General features: G+C 36.8%; 1 protein-coding gene across 6 annotated transcripts in view; it reads right to left on the reverse strand.

Annotated features, from left to right (window-relative positions):
* Positions 1-336: 336 nt before the first annotated feature.
* Positions 337-20,298, reverse strand: part of LOC132133440 (paired box protein Pax-6-like) — a 20,320-nt gene continuing 358 nt past the window's right edge. Inside the window, exons 2-15 of one of the 6 annotated variants that reach the window (XM_059546259.1) lie at positions 17,033-17,163; positions 16,741-16,890; positions 14,038-14,091; positions 13,227-13,250; positions 10,872-11,002; positions 10,493-10,534; positions 10,187-10,402; positions 9,770-9,935; positions 2,715-2,873; positions 2,443-2,525; positions 1,823-1,973; positions 1,586-1,698; positions 1,246-1,387; positions 337-456 (exon numbers count right to left, since the gene is read on the reverse strand). In XM_059546259.1, coding sequence (XP_059402242.1) covers positions 371-456; positions 1,246-1,387; positions 1,586-1,698; positions 1,823-1,973; positions 2,443-2,525; positions 2,715-2,873; positions 9,770-9,935; positions 10,187-10,402; positions 10,493-10,534; positions 10,872-11,002; positions 13,227-13,250; positions 14,038-14,091; positions 16,741-16,753 — 1,380 coding nt within the window. In that variant the 5' untranslated portion in view covers positions 16,754-16,890; positions 17,033-17,163 and the 3' untranslated portion in view covers positions 337-370. Of the gene's footprint in view, positions 457-1,245; positions 1,388-1,585; positions 1,699-1,822; positions 1,974-2,442; positions 2,526-2,714; positions 2,874-9,769; positions 9,936-10,186; positions 10,403-10,492; positions 10,535-10,871; positions 11,003-13,226; positions 13,251-14,037; positions 14,092-16,740; positions 16,989-17,032; positions 17,164-20,298 lie in introns of those variants that run through there. The other 5 variants (XM_059546258.1, XM_059546257.1, XM_059546260.1 and 2 more) reach the window with 5 other exon arrangements.

Raw genomic sequence — 20,298 nt, forward strand, 5'->3', positions numbered from 1 at the left:
TTGGTTTGACAGTCCATCCACGGTTGTTACATTTTTTTTAATTTTTTTTTTGTCTTAAGATACAATTGGCCATTACATGTACAAATACATCAAAATGACTTAGGTTGGAAACTGAAAAGCAGAGATTTTTTTCTTTTTCCAAAGTTTGTTCTCTTTTATTCTTCAAGTCTTTGTGTCCAAAGAATGATAGAGAAGTGGCACAATCCCCGTACAAAAAGGTCCTTTAGAGTCTCCTCCTTTCCTTCCATAGTAAAATACTGCTGAGCAGCCCTGCCTTGAAGCTGAAAGACATCAGGAGGTGGAGAAGCTCCTCTCTCTTTTTTCCTCTCCTCTGACTTCTTTTTCTTTTTTGTCCTAGAATGTCTTTTTCTCACTGTAGTCTGGGCCAGTACTGCGACATGTCTGGCTCACTCCCTGGTACTTGGACTGGTACAGAAACTCCAGGCGAGATTAGACCTGTAACATGGGGGTGGGAATGCAGAAATGTTTAGGCTTGTCATTCAGAGCATTTATAAAAATAAATAAATGAATAAAATAAAATAAACGTATATACAGTATATATATATATATATATATATATATATATATATATATATATATATAATAAATCAAATTATGAAAGAGATTTTAAATAAAAGTAAATGTTAAAAATATAAATAAATTAAAATATAAATACATTTCAGAAAAATTGTCACATGTGACTTCAGAGCTTCAAAAAATGGCATCAAATTTTAATAAAAAAATATCAAAAATATTGGTTTAATATTTTAAATAATTTTAATGAAACTAAAATATAAAAGAAACATTTCATAAAATAATACATTTGATATAATTATATATATATATATATATATATATATATATATATATATATATATATATATATATATATATATATATATATATATATATGTATATTTGTTATAAAATATTAAAAATAAATTCAATATTAAGATATATTTAATAAATATTTTTAAATCAATTTTAGAAAACATTGAAGCTTATTGTTGGCCACGTTTGACTTTAGAGCATTTTATATACATGTGTGTGTAGTGTGTGTGTGTGTGTGTGTGTGTGTGTGTGTGTGTGTGTGTGTGTGTGTGTGTGTGTGTGTGTATAAATAATAAAAAAATTATATTTGTATTCATTTTTATTACTAATGTTGTGTAAAAACATTTATTAAAATGTTTAATAAAAGAATATTCATTTTTATTTTATTTTTAGTATAGTATAATAAACTCTTACCCGTTGAGGCTGTGCCTGAGGGGGCCATTGATTGGCTGTTCATATGTGCTTGCATGTGCGGTGGGGTGTATGTGTCATAGCTCCGCCCATTCAACGTAGGACTAGTGGGCAACATGCAGGAGTAGGATGAGGTCTGGCTGGGCTGCGGAGGGGGTAAAAATGGCAGACCTGTCAGCAACACAGCCTTACATAGAAACAGCCTTACAGACCTGTATGCTGTGGTTGCATAAGATTTTACAGTGCTCGTAAATTTCTAATTAATAATCCTACGAAACACTAAGGCAAGCATATGAAGAGTATATTACAGTGTGAGGCACTAAACTGACAAATGTGGACATACTTGCATAGGAAGGTTGTTGGCCATGGTGAAACTTGGCATTGGTGGCAGGGCGCTGTATGTGTTTGTGAGGGCTGTGTCTGATCTTCCCAACATAGAGCCTGATGTGAAGGACACTGAAAAAAAAAAAATAAGAAATGAACAAATGTCCAAACATTATTTTTTGTATATTTTCAGTAGTATTTTAGTATATCTTATGGCGCTTGTAAAGGAACAATGTGTTCATTGTAGAGGCTTTACCTGGCGTTGTGGGCTGAGGGATTGGCTGATAAACACTAGTGCTGAAGCTGCTACTGATGGGTATGTGACTCGAAGAGTTTGTGGCTTGTCTTCTTTGATTTCTTAACTTTTCCTCCCTCCTCCATTTTGCTCTTCTGTTCGAAAACCATACCTGGAAGGACATACTTTAGTTAGTTATCAAAGACATTTTAAAACAATGTTTGAACAATCAGTATCTAGTAGGATGAAGAAGAAGTTGGAAACTTTTGTATTAAATATATTTCCCTTTAGATCCTCAGCTATTTAAAACCCCATAAAATCAATTGACAGCAGTTTTCATATCCTTGCAGGTGTATTTCCAAGTTCGTTTTCATTTTTTTAGCAGGTGGTTTTAGTGAGCAGGACATTCTCATAGAGAACATTTGATTGGACAAAAATCTGTGCAGTGCAAAATGAGCCATACATATTTTATTTTATATATTGTATTTAAAATATATATATAAAACTGCCTTGCACTTTCCTTTTCTTTTTTACTGTAAGTCAAGCAGCCAATAAAAATGGCAAGAAAAATTTGGACAAATTATTATGAAGTGTACCCATTTTTTATTTCTGTTTATCCTATTTTATGTGTTTTCGCTCACCTGTATTCTTGCCTCTGGTAAATCTATTTTTGCAGCTAGTCTCTCTCGTGCGAAAACATCAGGATAGTGTGTTCTCTCAAACTCTGGTGGAAACATTACAAAATAAGTCATGAGTTAAAAAAAAATCATTTTCTGTGCAGTTACACAAGGGAAATGCTTAAATGTCATGCAAAGCATGCAGTAATTTAAGTATAAAGGTTTACAAAAATGTAACTGTTTTGTTGTAGCTAGTCTATAGATGCTTTAATATTAGTGCTAATCTTCATGTTTACCTTTTTCAAGTGCTTCTATTTGTTCTTGTGTGAAAGATGTGCGGTTTCTTTGCAGTTTTCTTTTTAGCTGAAGCCTCATTTGGGTCTCATCTGAATCCTCTCCATTGGAGCTTATTGAGTTTGTGTTCTCACCGCCTCCATCTGACTGCTGGCAGCCGTCTGGAAAGGAAATATGAAATGTACGTTTGTGCGGTTTATTCACACTTCTCATTCTCTGTTTGGACTCTAGGCTGTAATTTAGGTATATTATGGTTTGCCTGTCATATTTAGGTTGGAAGAATTTGGTAAAAAAATTACTGGAGCGTTTTGTAGGCTACTGTATTGTCATCTATGATGTTTATACATTTAGAGCACGCTCACTTAGATCTTTCAGTATCAAGTCACAAAGGCTGATGAGCTTTACAGAAATGTGTTAAGATGTCCCAGAAACCTTTTCAGACCCTCTGAAATGTTTTTTAAAAACCAAACACCCTCTCCCCCCTTTTCATTCCCGAGTTCTTCAATTAGCCTATGGCCACCATATGGGCATTTGCAGAGCTATTGAGGGGACCACCAATACTTGAATAGGAGAGGGATGCTTTCACAGCCACACAATGTGGGAGAGTAAGGGTAACTCTTAAATACTCGCTGGGAGGACGGATGGCAAACTTTCGTGGGTTGAATTTTGAGGACACAATTGGATGAGGCGACAAAAGGATTCTCTCCAGCAGTCATTGTAGCACGAGGATTCCAGTCAACAGACTTCTCAGCTCGGTGTGTTAACCTTTATGCTCTACTGTCATTAATCACTGTCCCTAGGGCCGGCCCATTCAACCTCAGTTAGGATTTATACCTTCTTATAGGCGCAGAAAGAAAAACAGCCAGGCCACCATGAATGAGACATCTAAATACGAAGGCTCTTGTTTGTCACAGACCAACTCCGAGTCGATAAGCTTTAAACCTGCTGTGTTGTTGGGCACCAGTGCATAATCATCCTATTTCATCTCACCAGATACATTTGAGATTAAAAAGTTTTGTTTGAAGTTTGAAAAGTCTAACAAGTGGATATTTTGAGTGTTGTGAGGTAATAATGAAACCCCAAACAGTTTGGACTCTGAAACTGGTTGTGGTGTAAATAGTCACATGGCCATCCAGATGACCCTTTAAAAGATTATTTTGGTTCTATAGAAGGCAACCTGTCAACCTCTCATATACATATACAACCTGTCTTAATTTGGAATATATAATATTTTAAAGGTATATTATAAATGTATTAAATACCGCTCATAGCAACTGTAAACATCACATTTGTGACCAGTTGGAAAACACAGACCCTGTTTTTCAATAGGTAACTTATTAAGCCCAATTAAAAATAATAATAATAATAATAATAAACATATATTATATGTTATATATTAGAGAGAGAGAGAGAGAGAGAGAGAGAGAGAGAGAGAGAGAGAGAGAGAGAGAGAGAGAGAGAGAGAGAGAGAGGGAGAGGGAGATCATTTTTTATTTTTTTGTAAAAATAGGCTAAATGCCCAAATCCACTAAAATTGTATAAAGAATACTGTTTTGTGTCACAAAATTTAGTTTTAAGAGTTTGTTTGTTTAAGAGTTATATTTGTTTATACTTTAAATATGCAGTTTGTTAATAAAGATAAGGCCTATTTGAATATTTGCTTCGACGTTTTCAGAGATGTGAGCTCCAGGGCATCAGCGGCCGTTCAGTGCTCATGAACCCGCGAGAGCAGCCTCACCTCGGCCAGTTCTTTTGTATTTTGACTTAGTGATTAAACATGAGATATAATTTGTTCTAACGGCAGTCTTTGGTCTCATTTATCTATTATTTGTTCCAGAGCAAATAGTTTTGGCTGAAGGCAAAATCTCATCACATTATATTTTATATAGCCTAACTATACTGTATATCACAGCGCAACCTATGTTGCTTTTGAATGAATTGCCTAGCAAAGTTTATGATGAGTGTTGTTGTTTATTAAATATTGTTATTCAATAAATAATATTTAATATAAATAATATTAGTATTTAGTTTTGGGTGTGGTCCTGATAGTAATTTTAGTTAGCCTACATTGTTCTGCCATGAGATGGCGACAAGAGACTTAAAAAGTAAGGACTTTTATATTGAAAGAGACTAAAACAAGGTTGTAAACAAAGTTAATTTTACTTTTTCAAAAACACCTGGTAAGACTCAGGCAACAAACACACTGAGCAGCGCTTTCATCGGCAGGGTAACTTTTTTGATCACCAGCCAATGTGGCTGGTAACTTTCTAAAGTTACCAGCCAATCAGAATTTCCACTAGCCATTTTTTTTTTCGGTAAAAATAACAAATTATGAGTGCCACTGAATGCATTTGATCATTTTATTAACATTGTTGGCATGAAAAACACATATAAAGTACAATGCATACAACAAAATATACACTGACTCAAATTTAAAATTAATAGTTCCCACCACGAAATTGCTTGTTTTGTTTTTTCTTTCGCGTAACTTACATGTGGCAATCCTGACAAAGCATAACGACATTCGTGTGATCAAACACAAGCCATTCATGACCCGTCAGCCATTTGGCATTAAATTTTCTTTTCTTTGTTTCTCTGTCAGTAATACAGAGCCCCGCACATCACCTGTAGGAGAAAAAAATCAATCCGTGGCGACGGTTTTGCAATCCGTCCCCTCGGTTCATAAACTGTTCCCTCGGTTTAACAAATCGTGCCCACGGATTAACAAACCGTGCCCACGAATTCCCAATCCGTGCGCTCAGATTTTGTAAACCGTACCCTCGGTTTTTGAATCCCTACTCACAAATTCATAATCCGTGCGCACGCTTTCGCAATCCATTCCCACGGATTTGTAAACTGGCACGCATTTGTGGCTCCGCCCCCACCGGCAGATTCATTTCTGTTTATTAAACATTATTTTTCATAGTATCCAACGAGACCACGATCAGCATTCACAAAATAGTCTTCTTTTTAGCGTTTATTTTACATTAATCAACAATAGGATAAGACAGCCGCCTGTGTTTTATGGCCAAAAAAATAAACGCTAAAAAGAAGAAAATAAGGGTAAAAAGCAATACAAAACAAATAATATGCCGGTTATGTTTTCATTCCTTTTCTCTCTAACTGAATGCAATGTTATTTTTGGCCTAATTATTTAATAATAACATTAACAGTGAAGCATGCATCTAGCTCCGCCAGGTGGGGTGGGGTGGATGGAGCTTGGTATAATAAAATCACAAAAATAAATCTTCATGTTAAGAAAGAATTGTACACAAGCATTTCCAAAACGATTTTAGAAATAAAGCAATTCATGAATTATTTTATGACAAGCATTTTTACTGTCTTGTAATCATTTATTTAGCCTACAAATTAAAATTATAAAAATAACTTTCTTTTTATTTTTATCATTATTATATATTATTATACAGGTTATGCATAAGAATCTTTTATCCAAAACAACTTACAAAAGAGGAAAAATAATTACTCCAGAGTCAGTCACAATGGCAGGTTTATTGTACAATAATAATCAGGTGCTATTATAAGATTATCACAAATTTAACAAGATTTTAAAGCACATCTTTCTTATTAAATCTTTGTATTCCACCTCGTACTACACTTGATAGAGAATCACTTAAGACACTTTGCTGTAGACCCATTCCACATAATAATATTCATTAAAACTGTATGTTAACACGTAGGAGCTTGCTGCATGAATCTGTGAGTACGGTTTACAAATCCATGGGAACGGATTGCGAAAGTGTGCGCGCAGATTATGAATTCGTGGGTACAGATTAAAAAACCGAGGGTGCGGTTTACAAAATCTGAGCGCACGGATTGGAAATTCGTGGGCACGGTTTGTTAAACCGAAGGAACAGTTTATGAATTCGTGAGTACGGTTTATAAACTGAGGGGACGGATTGCAAAACCGTCGCCACGGATTGATTGTTTTTTCGCCTACAGGTGACGTGCGGGGCTCCGTAATATCCTCATCCCCTGCCTCGTTCCTCTTTTCGCCCCCAGAAATCTGTCCCAACCACCGCCGCATTTAGTTTAATCTTATTTTTTTTCTTTAACAGCTAACTCCCTCCTCTTTCAGTCTATGTTCCCTGCTCTGGCTCCATTCGTTCTTCTTCCTTGTGTTTTCTGATGGGCGCTCTATTCGTTTCCATGTTTTTTCGCGCTGGTTTAACTGCAAACTGCGTGCAGCCAATGGGCATATGAAACGTCATCACGTAGCATTACAGCACAGTGTTCATGGGAAATGTAGGAAGTGCTGCCAGGGGATAAATGACCGAGAACAGAGCCTCATGCCATGAATCACCAGCCAAACTGGCTAGTAAGTTTTAATTAACACCCGCCAAAATTAATTTTAACCCGCATTTGGCGGGTTGGCGGGTGTTAATTTAGAACCCTGGTCATCGGAACTCATGACAAATATATCACTTTCCTCAGCGGACAATCAAAGTAATGTTTTATTGTGAATACGAGACTGAACTGAAGATTGAACGCTGTATCAGACGCAGGTAATCACACTCACTCAGTCCATCTCTCTTATAATATTCTACTCTACATCGTTACTAGTTCTAAAGTGATGTTTTTTAATTAGTTATGGAGGCTTGGGCTCAGCAAACTTTACTTGAGATTTAACCCAGAAAACAAAAGAGGGTTTTTAAGGCTAGTTGTTTCATATGTAGGCTATTTACACACTTGTGCCGTCCAACTATTGTATAAACGCAATATCATATATTGCTCATGTTAGCTTACTGTTTAATTTTTCAATTGGGTCTTATCGAGCAAATTATCTTTTTTGTTGTTGTTTTTGGGCTCCATACAGGTTAGGCTACAGCTGATCCAGAATAAAACTTTTTTTCATTTTTTTTTCTTGGAAAACCTGTTTGTTTCATTGGGCTATTCGTGAAGTAAAATATAATATTTGGCTAGGAAACAATTTGGAGTTAAATTAGTTAAAACCACTGTGTTATGAAATTTGAAATAGTTGAATGAAATAGTATTTTTGAACGTAGGTGATTTGCCTAATGTGTACATAACTTTAGATATATTTTCTGGAGGTGGTGAACTGAGTAAAAATATTATAATTGAATTAGAGCCTAAAATGGAGCTAATAACATGCATATAAAATGCTGGGTTGTTTCAACCCAAGATTGGGTCAAATATGGACTAACCCAACCATTGGGTTAAATTTTTTATTAAGTTTTTAACCCAAACGTTGGATTAGTCCATAGTTGGGTTGAAACAACCCAGCATTTTTTTATAGTGAACTGGAAAATGTACTGTCCAAAATTACTTTTTGTTAATATTACGTAAATTTGACATGGTTACTCATCTACTCACTGGCATAGTGTGAAATGTTAGACTAGATATTAATAGCCTAGCTTTTCTTTTTTCCTTCAAGTTATTTATTTTTCAAAGACAGTGCATTTCTATGTTCTAAGAAAGTTTTAAAAGATCTTTGAGTTTAGTATCCCCACTTTTCAAGAGCTAATCCGAATGTGTGGCCTGTTCTCAAAAGCCTGACCAACTGTCGCCAGATTTCGGATTTGTTTTCTCTGACAAAGGCGGTGGGAAATAAAGTCATTCCTTATTTGGGCGTTGTCGTAACCGGTGAGGCGGAAGGCGAGCAAAAAGGTAGCAAAACAACCGCGGCATCTTTCAGCTGTGGAGGCCTTGATGAGGACTTTTGGAAAAGGGAAAGTGTCCAAATCCTTTAGACGGCTTTAGCACCCCGAGCCTATGGCGGAGGGAGGGGCTACTACGAGTCCTCTGGGTTGTCTCTTTTAGCGTCCTGTCAGCCTAGATGAATCCGCTATTTTATTCAGTGTTGGGTGACATTCATCAGATTGCGACCATATTTGTCTCGCTTCATAACCTCACCCTGCCTAATAATATCCTACTTTGGGAGTGAACTTCTAAACGATAGTGATGAAAATTATATATGCCTGAGTAGGTTTGCTAAAAAAAATAGAATATTAGATTTATTGTTGTTATTTTTTTATATTTGTCGAAACAAATAAAAAATGAGATGCGTTAGAATGCCGGCAATTAATTCACAAGTATTAAATAAGCAGTTTATTATAAGTTTTCTTCTCAAACATGGTGCGTACGATGCCACTTGTCAATAAATTATTAAATATATATAAGCAACATGACATGCGAACTCAAATTAATCCATATATGCGTATTATATAACACTGTACATTAGGTAGCCTATAGTTAAATGTATCTAAATCTATTCATAAAAACATGCTGAAAATTATATAATGTGATTAGCTCAGTTATGGGCTACTCCTCTTTGCATAAAACACGTTTGTTTTGATTTTTTAATTGCTGTAAACCAGTCAATGATTTGACAGGCCGATATTATATACAGACATTAATTCTCTATTTGTCATATATTTGTATATGTCTGTCACTTTAGTTGTGTAGCGCCTTGACAAGTCTAATTGTCAGACGTTGCCACATCATGTCCAGCGTGTCTCCCTCCGATGGAATATTTCCACAGCTGTCTCCTCCAACTAAACGTGTATTCCTGTCGCCTTAATGAGAAACAAAACGTTTTCTAATGAGCTATTACATAGCGACAGAACTGTTCCCATAACACATGTTTCTGTGTGACAGAAACATATTTTGTTCAGGGAATCCACACTGCTCCTTGTTTATTTCTATGTCTCGTTCTTTAAGAACTATAAAGGTGGATTGCAACTCGCATTATTATTCTTAATTTTTATTTCATTATAAGAGTCACTGCATATAAATTAGCCTATGTAGTAATTCAAGCGTCATTAAATTATTGATAGGCTGTTATAACAGTAAATTAAGCTCCGTGTAGCATGCGTATAAATCAGTTATCTCTTTAATATTTTAACATTTTATTTAAATCTATCTTAATACTTAAGAGTAAATTGAATAAAAAAAGTATTATTATTATTACGGGACTTGTTTTATCTCTTTATATTTTAATTAATTATAATTTACTCCAGGTTGCAAAATAACACATTTAGCTAATACAATGCCCTTTTCATAATTAAAATAGCCATACCTTGATTGGGCTGTCCTGGCACTGAGGTTCCGGGGTACCAGCCCGGCCGGGTCCCCCACGTGCCGGTCTGACCGTTCAGCATCCTCAGCTTTTCATACATGCCATCTGCGCCCATCTGTTGCTTTTCGCTAGCCAGGTTGCGCAGTACTCTGTTTATCGATGACACCTGAAAGACGAACCCAAAGATGTGGCTCATTAATTAAAGAGCGCATCCGCGATGTGGCATGTTGGCTTTTGGAACGATTGGCCCTATTTCTGCACAGGCCTACATGCCAGAGCATTACATCGCATTGCATTGTACTTTGGTATAGAGAAGATTACAGCGGCCGGGGAAGGCCGGTGTTGGGGAATGTTCAAGGTCATTAGTGCATGCTTTTAAACAATTCATTACGCATTAACTTCTCTGAATGAACTTACACTGGGTATATTATCGTTTGTGCAGACACAATCTGATAGCAGCCTGTCTCGGATTTCCCACGCGAAGATTGACGGACACTCCCTCTTGTACTGGGCAATTTTGCCGACCACCTCGGGGGTCGCTACTCTTGGTTTACTTCCTCCGATCGCCCTGGGTCTGATGGAGCCCGTTTCATAGTATCTACCCAAGATTTTACTCACGCAGCCGTTCGACACCTAGACAGAAAACAAAAGAAACAATTCACATACATTATTTAAAACTAGTGTGAAATGTTAAGTGTGTGCTGCAAGCAATGATAAGCTTACGTTTTCATTGTCCAGCACTTGGACTTTTGCATCAGCATGGGTCTATAACACAAGAGATACCTTTAACACGAAAAATATGTCTTCAGTGGTACGAGAAATTATGCACTCCTTAAAATGCATTTCGGTCGCCAATTTAAAAAAAAATATATTGAAGTGCTACGATCCATTCCTCAAGACCACCGTTTATGTATTCCAAAATGAAATCTGAAATGAATTATCGTGGCTCGCTGGCATTAATAATGCAAGGACAAAAATATTATTGATTAAAAAAAACAGCTGGGAAGAGGACGTATGAAACAGCACAAATGTGAAATAAAACCAAAATATTTCCATTTTTGGTGAAGAGTTCACATGAACGGAAAATATGCATTCTCATCACCTGCAGAATCCGGGATATGTCACAAGGGCGCGCGCCACTGTGAGCGAGTTCAACTATTTTCTGTCTCGTGGAGTCTGGCAGCGGTCTGCCGTTGACGAACACACCGCCGAGCTGGTTCACTCCACTGTGACCTTAAAAAAGAAGGTAAGATCCCGTTGTAAAACACCAAGCATTTAACGCACCAGCCTCAAAATACTGACTCCATTAAAACAGAATACAATCACAGCTGTTTTCAACAGAAGCTTTCAGGTCGCGATTGTCTAAAATGAGTCAAGCATTACAAGAGCATTGTCGACAAATCCCAATGATCAGAGTAAATCGCTTTTAAATAAGGATAGCCGGTTATTATTGCTGTTGCAGCTGCCATATGTTTTCGACAGTTCTCCAGATGTGCTCATAATACCATAATCTCCTAATGCACAATTGTAATATAATTACACATGCAGAACATTGATTAAGCGTCAGCGCTCTCGTATGATCTGGAGCAAAACATCTCCAACCCACTGAGCTGAGATTTGCGCATCTTTGCAAAGCCTTAAACGGATCAGATGGCGTAATGCTATTTGTGGCATTATAATAAAACTTCTTAAACGCTCCCATGTTTAAACCATAGTCTCAAACATTAAGTAAAATAACTTAAAAACATTAAGAAAAAAAAAACATAAACCAAAGCACAGCATTTCCTAACCAAGCAATTGGCTTATGTTACTTTGTCTGTGGAAAAGCCCGTAAAAAGCAGACCAAAGGCACCAAACCTGAAGCCAAAACGGAAAAGCAGCCTTCCCGGTTTGCTTTACTTCTCAGCTCCCTTCCCTCCGAAGCCTCGCGTTAAATTGAGTCCAAGAGCACAAGCTCCTTTGCAATAAATAAGCTCCAAATATAGAAGAGGGGGAAAATATGATGAGCCTGCCTGACATTTGTCTTTAAAATAAAGCTAGCTGCACGTCAAGTTTGAGCTTAATTTCTGGAAATAGGCGGAAGTCGCCCTGGATCATGCATGGAAGGCTAATTGAAAAGATCAGTTGGAGCACTTGTGGCAGGCATGTCACTTTATGACATAGCTCTGCTTTTGAAAATCGCATCGTCACGACAAATAGTAGCATGATAAAACGACCCTTTCTGTCTGCATTTGGATATCACTCAGACTAAATTGGACTCTACTCATTTCCCCTTTAAGGGAAGCTTAATTTTAAGGTAGCCAGGGGCTGTGCGCGTGTACGTTCACGGGGGCGCGCCTCGCTCTTAATATATTAAAAGTGACATTTTTTTTTTATCAAGTGACAAACCTCCATTTGCCTATATTTACGCACTGGGAGTGAGTCTGCGGGATGCTGTTTTATTCTGTAGGTTTATGCATAATAAATCTGCAGAGCGAAATATTAAATCTGAATTATGCATGAATGTTTTATTTTTATTGTGTCCACTGAAGGTTTATTTTACCCGATAATTATTTCTGATAATATTTCTAGCACACTAAACATAAAGGCAGAAAGAAAATATATCTGTTTAATTCGGAATTAGTCAATCCGTTGTTGATGATTTGTGTGTGTGTGTGTGTTTCCTGCTACGTAATAGACACAATTAGATTTATTGGCTTTGAAATCCAATGCCTTATGGCTTTAAAATACAGCCACTTGATTTTAGCTCGCCAACACGCAGATTAGGATATAAAATCAAACTTTCGCTTGAAAGGTTAAGTCTTAATCGTTCTATAATTCCCCACGGGGAACGGTGTGTGTCTCGCCCAGTGGCAATCATTGCGCGCGCGGTACTCTGTTTCTAATCAATTAATAAGAAGACATATGGTGTCAGTTTGGACGCTCCACACTATATACACCCAAGAGATATTAGCACAAAGCCTGGATTGTCGCCTGTGACCTTCAAAAAAACCAAAGGCCTAACCCAAACTATATATTTTAAGTAATACACGCGAGACATCACACGACAACATTTGTGTAACACCATTTATCCCTAAGAAGAAGAAAAAAAATCAAAATAAAGTTTTTAGGAGAAACTTATTTCGATGCATAATATTTTATGATTTTTATCTTTAGGTATTTTTAATAATAATGTTTTTAGATGTGGGAATATGAATTTATATTATATATATATATATATATATATATATATATATATATATATATATATATATCTCGTATAGTAATGTGCCCCACTTCCACTGACCTAGATTTAAATGCTCCGTTTAAAACTCCAAAGTGTTTCACATACAAAAATAATCTATGGACGTCAACGTTAGTGACTAACACAGTACACCAGTAGTTAGTATGAGGACAGAGCAAACACTGGCACTTACAACAATAAAAGCAATAGAAATGAGGATGGCATTCAACACACCTTCGTTACAGATGTCATACACCTCTTGTCCAGCATTAAGAGAGAAAATATGTCTCATTTATTTTAATCATAACTTACTCAGTACTTTCCACAAATGACTAAAAGTATATGTTTTGCAAGTTGGCCTTCACACATCTCAAAGACACAGACACATCCGCGCATGTAATTTATTCATGCTCTAGGACACTCAACGTTGCATCAAAGCTCAGTCTATTTCACTCTCGCGGTGTTTCATAAACATGACAGACATTCCATCCAAATCATGCAATGTCAATTTCGTTTCTGCTAATGGACTAGGTGGATTGGCCGCCGATGCTAACATTAATTCAGCAATTATTTAAAAGCAAGTCAAGCAGAAACATCCTCTCTCTCGCTCTCTAACACACACAGACACACACAATTATGCAAAGAGCATATGGGTTAGACATTCTAACTAGGTTGTGTAGCTATGCAGGGTTCCATGTGAGTTTTTTTCGCAATTCAAGGAATTTCTCACTGGGAATGTAATTTTTGCTCTCTCAAATGTAGCTTTATGAATTTTAAATAATGACCTACGATGTTCCATACAATGTAAACTTAGTCAGGCTTAAGCGAGTTTAGCTTACTATAGTATTCAGCTACTTTTGAGGGAGCTGTATGAATGACAGGCAAAAAATTTGGCAGCACCCCTGACTTACAGTGTAAACTGCCTTCACTAATATACCAAAACAAATGCTTTTCTGGCTAGACGCCCCTCACGTTTTTCTTGTGTGTGTGTGTGTGTGTGTGTATAAAAAAACGCATTTCAGAAAAAGAAAAGAACTCCACTTACTGTTTTGCATCATGGACGCGACGCCAGACTCCCACGTGGCCCGGTTATAGTATTCTATTAGTCATAAAGAACCAACAATAATGGTCAGTTTCACATTTTTAAATCAAGTGTATTGCAGTGCATTGTGTTTAAGACGTGTGTTCAAGAAAGTTACGGACAATAACTGTGTGGGCTGAAGCCTCACAGTTTTTGCATTCATGCTGCAAAAAGTGAGAACAACAAACAAACAAACAAACAAAAAAAAACTGTCTCCAACAAATACACTTATGTCCAGGGTTTAAACTTGCCTGGAAACAGAGTTGACTGTCCGCTTAAAACAATTTATAGACTCTCATCTGCTTCACTTATTAAAATATCCCTAGGACAAAGCAAAACAATTTATTAGTAAACCTATCCATAATTATTTATTTAGCATTATAGCTAAATCTAATATATATATATTTGTGTTTTCTTAGCATTATAGCTAAATGTAATTTGTTTTTTGTTGTTGTTAAGATAGTGTTTTTGACTGATAAATTGGACAATAATTAATTTGTTTTTCGGTTTAATAAAAAACAGTGTCTATTATAGTTAAAATCGTTTTCTTGATTTAGTTTTAATTGTTTATTCGAATAATAATAAGAGTATAATAATAATTATAATTATAATAATTATAATAATAATAATTATTATTATTATTATACAAAACATTTTCGACCTGTAGATCTGCTTTCCCTTGACCTTCATGATTAGAAAACTTCAAATGTTGTGAACAAGGCCTCTCGTTCAGATAATCTGTTCTGGTGACACACGCTGTCTACCTCGCCTGGCTGCGTTGGAAAAGTAAAGCCAGGAGGGGGTGAGGGGTCCCCTACAAAGCCCCGCTGAATTTCAACAATAGCTTTCTTTCTCCCTCTACACCAAAACCCAGAGAGTAAAACCCGGGCTCCCTAACTAGCTACACCGCTTCCAACTAAACGTACCAACAACTCTCAGAAAATAAAGAGCTGAAGGAAGCGACCCCCCTCCCCTCCCGTTCACCCGCAACAGCCAGTGCAGTTCACTGTGACCCGGTGCCCGTTACCTCAATGCCTTTTTGTTTGTCTCGTTGCGCGGAATAGAAAAGTAATTTCTTGTTATAAGTATCTGGAGGTAATTGTGTTACTGGTATGTGTGGTTAAAGGCTGTAAAAATGTACAACAGCGCAGTGGGGCGCTCAATTGGTAAAAGACAATTGCAATACAGAACCCATTCAATACATTTACCGAAAAGGAGGCCACTGAAGAAATACTCAGCGCTTTGATTTGTTCTTCTTCTTTTTTCTTTTTGAGGAGATGGATTGTGTGCGCGGTTTACGGTGCACCGCAACAAATAAATACACCAATCTCCAGCCAGCTTTGCACGTGTTTCGTGAAATAACATCTATATTTTAAAAAGCTATATTTAACAAGCTATATTTTAATTTTGCTTTTTAAATTATTTTTAACTCTTTAGATATATTCATAATTATTTTAAGCAACACTTCACATTTTCTCAGATTTCCCAATAAATTACAACAAATCAAAACTAGCCTATATATTGTGTTGCAAATAAATATTTTTATACAATGATTAATTTTTATATACGAACTAAACCATTCCGTATTTCTTTCTCACTTGGCTATTTGAGGTCTTCTGCCTGCACTCTTCTTTTTGGTTAATCTGTTTTAATAGTGCTATCTGTATAGTGCTATTGACAGGCCTAATCAGAATTTTGTTCATTCTAATGTGCAACATGAAGCCTCTTAATTAAGCACACTTATTTAAGATATTGATATTCTGCGGAAAGTAGATAGGCCTACTTGTGAAAGTTTAGAAAGTTGAAAACGGTGCTGATTTGAATTACAACAAATGTATAAAAACTATATAGCCTGTAATATAGCTTACAAAGTACTGACAACGTAAAATCAAAATAGAGACTCTGCAATGCATTTAATTTTACTCCATTTAATTGCGTTTTTATCACATTTATGTTTAATGTAATATTTTTTTTTATAAAACAATTCATGCATATAGATTTAGATTAGATGCCAAAAAACCCGATAATTTCTGTCCGTTTTTAATACAAACTTCACAACAAAATTGAGTAAATTAGCTGTTAAGTTTGAAGTTTAAACATGAATGTGATTATGCATTTTAATAGTTCGTTTGTGACAAAGAAGGCATTGTTTTCCTGACTGAAAAGGAAAACACCAAGTTCACGGTGCGATTTGGTGGTGGCGCGCGCGGCTGAATGTGATGGTGTGATTCAACCTGACACTCCACCTCATCGGGTCATTGCGTTCCCATTTTCAGGACTGATCACGGTCTTGGCCTACTGTGGCTTTTTGCTCTCTTCTGTCATAAATAAGAACTTTGCTTGGCACAAAACTCGACATAGCTGAAGCATAAAAGGCAAAGAGCGTCCGTGAAAATCCATGATAAGAGTTTGACACCACGAGGCTGTGCAGCTTTAAGTTTTCTGTTTCAGTATCGTGCTTTTCGTTGAAAGTTTTTGTTTTGGTAAACAGTTTTTCAAGGCTATAAACAACTTCTGTTTTAATTGTTTCTCATAATTATTATTTACTAACCACTAGTTAGTATTATTTACTAACCACTAAAAGCCAGCGTGTATATTTAGCAATTTTACTTGCAAGTGGTGCATATGCGTGCAAGTTACTCGAAAGAATAAAATCTCTTAACTTACCTTGTTGAGGCATAGTTCCAACAGCCTTCGTATCCTCGCTGATATACTTCGTTTACAATAAGGAGAAGACTCTGAAGTTCTGAAAAATCGTCCTCAGACAGTTTGTCTTTTATAGTTTCCAACTGATCTCGGGTGGAAAATTTAAATTCCCTGCGAAGGAAACAGAGATTGACAATAAAATAGGATGTCAAGCCTGCGCGAGACTGAAAAATGTGCGCTTGTGGGAGTGAGTGAGAGAGACGGGGAAAGTGGGGGAGCGAGGGAGCGAGGGAGAGAGAGAGAGGGCGCGCACCTATGCTGATTGGTGATAGCACTCGTGTATTAATGTATGTGTTCCTGGTCTGTGCCTCGCCTCCTCTCCTCTTCAGTCGCCCATTAGCTGAGCCTGACCTCTGTCATCATCTCCCAGCAAAACACTTCCTACTGCCCCGGTGACAGAGCGGGGAACAGAGCAGGGCAAATCTCCTCATAAGCATATGATTCTCTCCATATTTTTTTCCCATTGAAATGCCTTTGGGCGTTCACGTTATTGAACTCTGCGTGACTAGACACTTGGAAAAAAGTAGGCTACCAGGAAGTGCTATGGCAATGTGTTTATTTATTTATTTATTTTCGGCATACAAGCATGCTCTTTGATTAACCTCTAGTGCTTTAATGGGAATTGCCATGGCAGTACTTTTTTGTTGCCAAATATTAAACAAGCAAATCTGTATATAAGTAACCATTTTTTAAATGTTGGCCTGCTTTATTGCTTACAATTTTACCTAACTCCGTTATTAGTTATTATTGTGTCAGTTTACGCTATTCTTGTCGATTGAAACTAGCCTAAACTTTCTCCACGTGTCATTGTTGACTTGGTGTCTGAGAATGTCATCCCCTTTTACGGCGCGCGCTCGACGATCAGTTGGGAGACCCCATACTATTTACATTAATAGCGTGATTTGTTGTCGTTTTTCAGCAGGAGGAAAAGAAACTCTGTGTCGTGGGTTTCCAAGGGGGAAATGAAAATATCATTACGTCCATGGCCGGACACTTAAACTACATTTGTTGATTGCTTGGACATTAGCACACACCTCGGTAAACTCCAAAGCAACCCCTCCGCGCCTGTGTTCGAGGTTACATGCGCTGCACTCGCAGCTTGGGGTGTTCCACCCGTTCACTGGATTGGAATAGATTCCGAGTTGGGATACAAGAAATGGAGAGGGGAGGGGGGAGGTATATAGCATGGTGGGACAGCTTTAAAGAGAGACAAAATGTTTTGGGACGCACGGAGCATAAAATTAAGCTGTGGTTGCATACACTTGACTTCGCTTTGACATGTGAAAAGTGCTAAAAGTCGGAGCTCATCAATAAACTATCGCGAAAGTGAATGCGAGCTCTGACAACCATTGCATTCCCCACTATAGCACAATGAGGAAACAAACGACACTGCCAAAGAGTCTGCATCGCAATGAAAGGCCGCTTGAATGGGAGTCGGATAATGAGCTGGCGCGACCGTCATGCACTGTCATCTCGGGTCCCGCGGTGCGACCCCGCCTCGCCGTTTGATATTTCTCCTTCCCATTTAAAGTTTTGCTGGATCCTCCGATGGTGGAAGTTCAATTTGAAATGCAACACGTTTGTGCCACTGCACTGAGATTCAAATGCTTGTTTTTAGGTTGTACTGTGTGTACCTATGTGCTAAACGATTCTATCCTGTTTAAAATATTAGTAGCAAGCTAATTGACGGGTTTCCTTAAAATAGAGCAGTTTTAACATGACACTTTTAAAAATATGTTGTTTTGTGGAGATTAAAAGTTCTTATAATGTTTCGTTAGTTTGTAGGTTTTTCAAAAACAAAAGTTGTGTATGGAAGATTCCATAAAAGCAGGCTTTAAAACTATCTAGGTTCTAATTAGAACGTTTACTTTTTAAGATTGTAGCTATATTTTAAAAAGTCACTGCAGACATGCTTAAGGAAACCAAAGACGTGTCTATATTTGTTAAACCGCGGCCTTTAACGATACAACCTGTTTAAAAGGCTGGTCGACATCAAATATTTGACTAGTTCCAGAGTTTTCACACGGATGAACTCTTGTAGTCCTCCCATCAATTAGCACAGTTCGGATTAGCAGTCATTGGTGATTGGTCATGAAAAAGACCCTAATCTTGTCGCTATTTCCCCTTAGGCAAAATAGACGGTGCCTCACCTCTCCCTAAAAGTTTTTAACGGAGAGAAAGAAAAACTAATAATAAGGGGCGGGGACAGGACTGAATGCAGCTGACGTCAGAGCGAGCAAGACGTGTACCTATATATATATATATATATATATAGAGAGAGAGAGAGAGAGAGAGAGAGAGAGAGAGAGAGAGAGAGAGAGAGAGAGAGAGAGAGAGAGAGAGAGAGAGAGAGAGAGAGAGAGAGAGAGAGAGAGAGAGAGAGAGAGAGAGAGAGAGAGAGAGAGAGAGAGTCTGGCCCTTATTTAAGGCAATGTGGGAAAGGCGCTGGCAAAGGGCCCTTCTTTGTAGGCTAATTCTAGGCGCCATGATCCAAAAGAAGCAAGTTATACATTGTTCCTTTTCATTATGTAGCCTATAACAAACAGAAATGATCGTGGGCTGATCATTTTAATTGTTATATCCGTTCTGCCTTTTGCTGGTTAGAGGAGATGTACAGGAGAAATGTTTTGCTGTCTTAATGTTTCATTTTTATTTTATTTTAAAATTAGCTATTGAATATGGATTTCTGAAAAGAGGTGTAAAGTGCAAGAACTAAGTTATTTCGATAAAGTGACGGTTGTGGCATACTTTATTGCCTGTGTAATCTCCATTCAAAAGTTTATGCATTGCAGGTCAAATGAGAATGTTGATCTTAAAATGAATTTGTGTTTTATATCCGTACTGAATGGTGCAATTTGTATATAGCGATTGAGGCTACTAGGCTACTTAAAATATTTATTTTACAAATATTTAAATACACAAATTCCACTTTATGGGAACGATTGTATTGGAAAATCAATATATTTGTGTATATAAAAATAGCTATTAATTTGTGGCAGTCATACTTTATTTTTTATTTATTATTGCCATATCAATTTTAGTAAATACTTGTATTTAGACATTACTTGTATTCTGTAACTTACTGGTGAAGGCATTTATAAAATAACAAATTTATTTTGTTTATTTAGTCATTACATAAAGCTTTACTAATGCGTGATAATGAAAACTCATATTATAATAATAATGAAGGTTATTATGAAGTTGTAACTTATTTAACTGTATATGTTTAAATTGTGCATACTCTTGTCTGGCAGAAAACACATCTTAAACATTCCTCGTGAGGATGTCCTGTTTACAAATGTCTTTATAAGCCAATTAAATGAAATTATATTGCACAAAGCAGTTGACTGGCACGTTGTCAAAGCGTGTATCAAGTATTAAAGAATAATAAATTGATTTAATTGAAATAGTTTTGAGGGGAAAAGATTCTGCATGGCAGTCATATTTAGCCTACTGCTCAAGATTAACAGCTACCTAAATGATTTCAGCGCAACAATCTGTAATAACATTCGTGAAAAC

Source organism: Carassius carassius, chromosome 50 (assembly GCF_963082965.1).
Source record: "Carassius carassius chromosome 50, fCarCar2.1, whole genome shotgun sequence".
Lineage (NCBI taxonomy): Eukaryota > Metazoa > Chordata > Actinopteri > Cypriniformes > Cyprinidae > Carassius > Carassius carassius.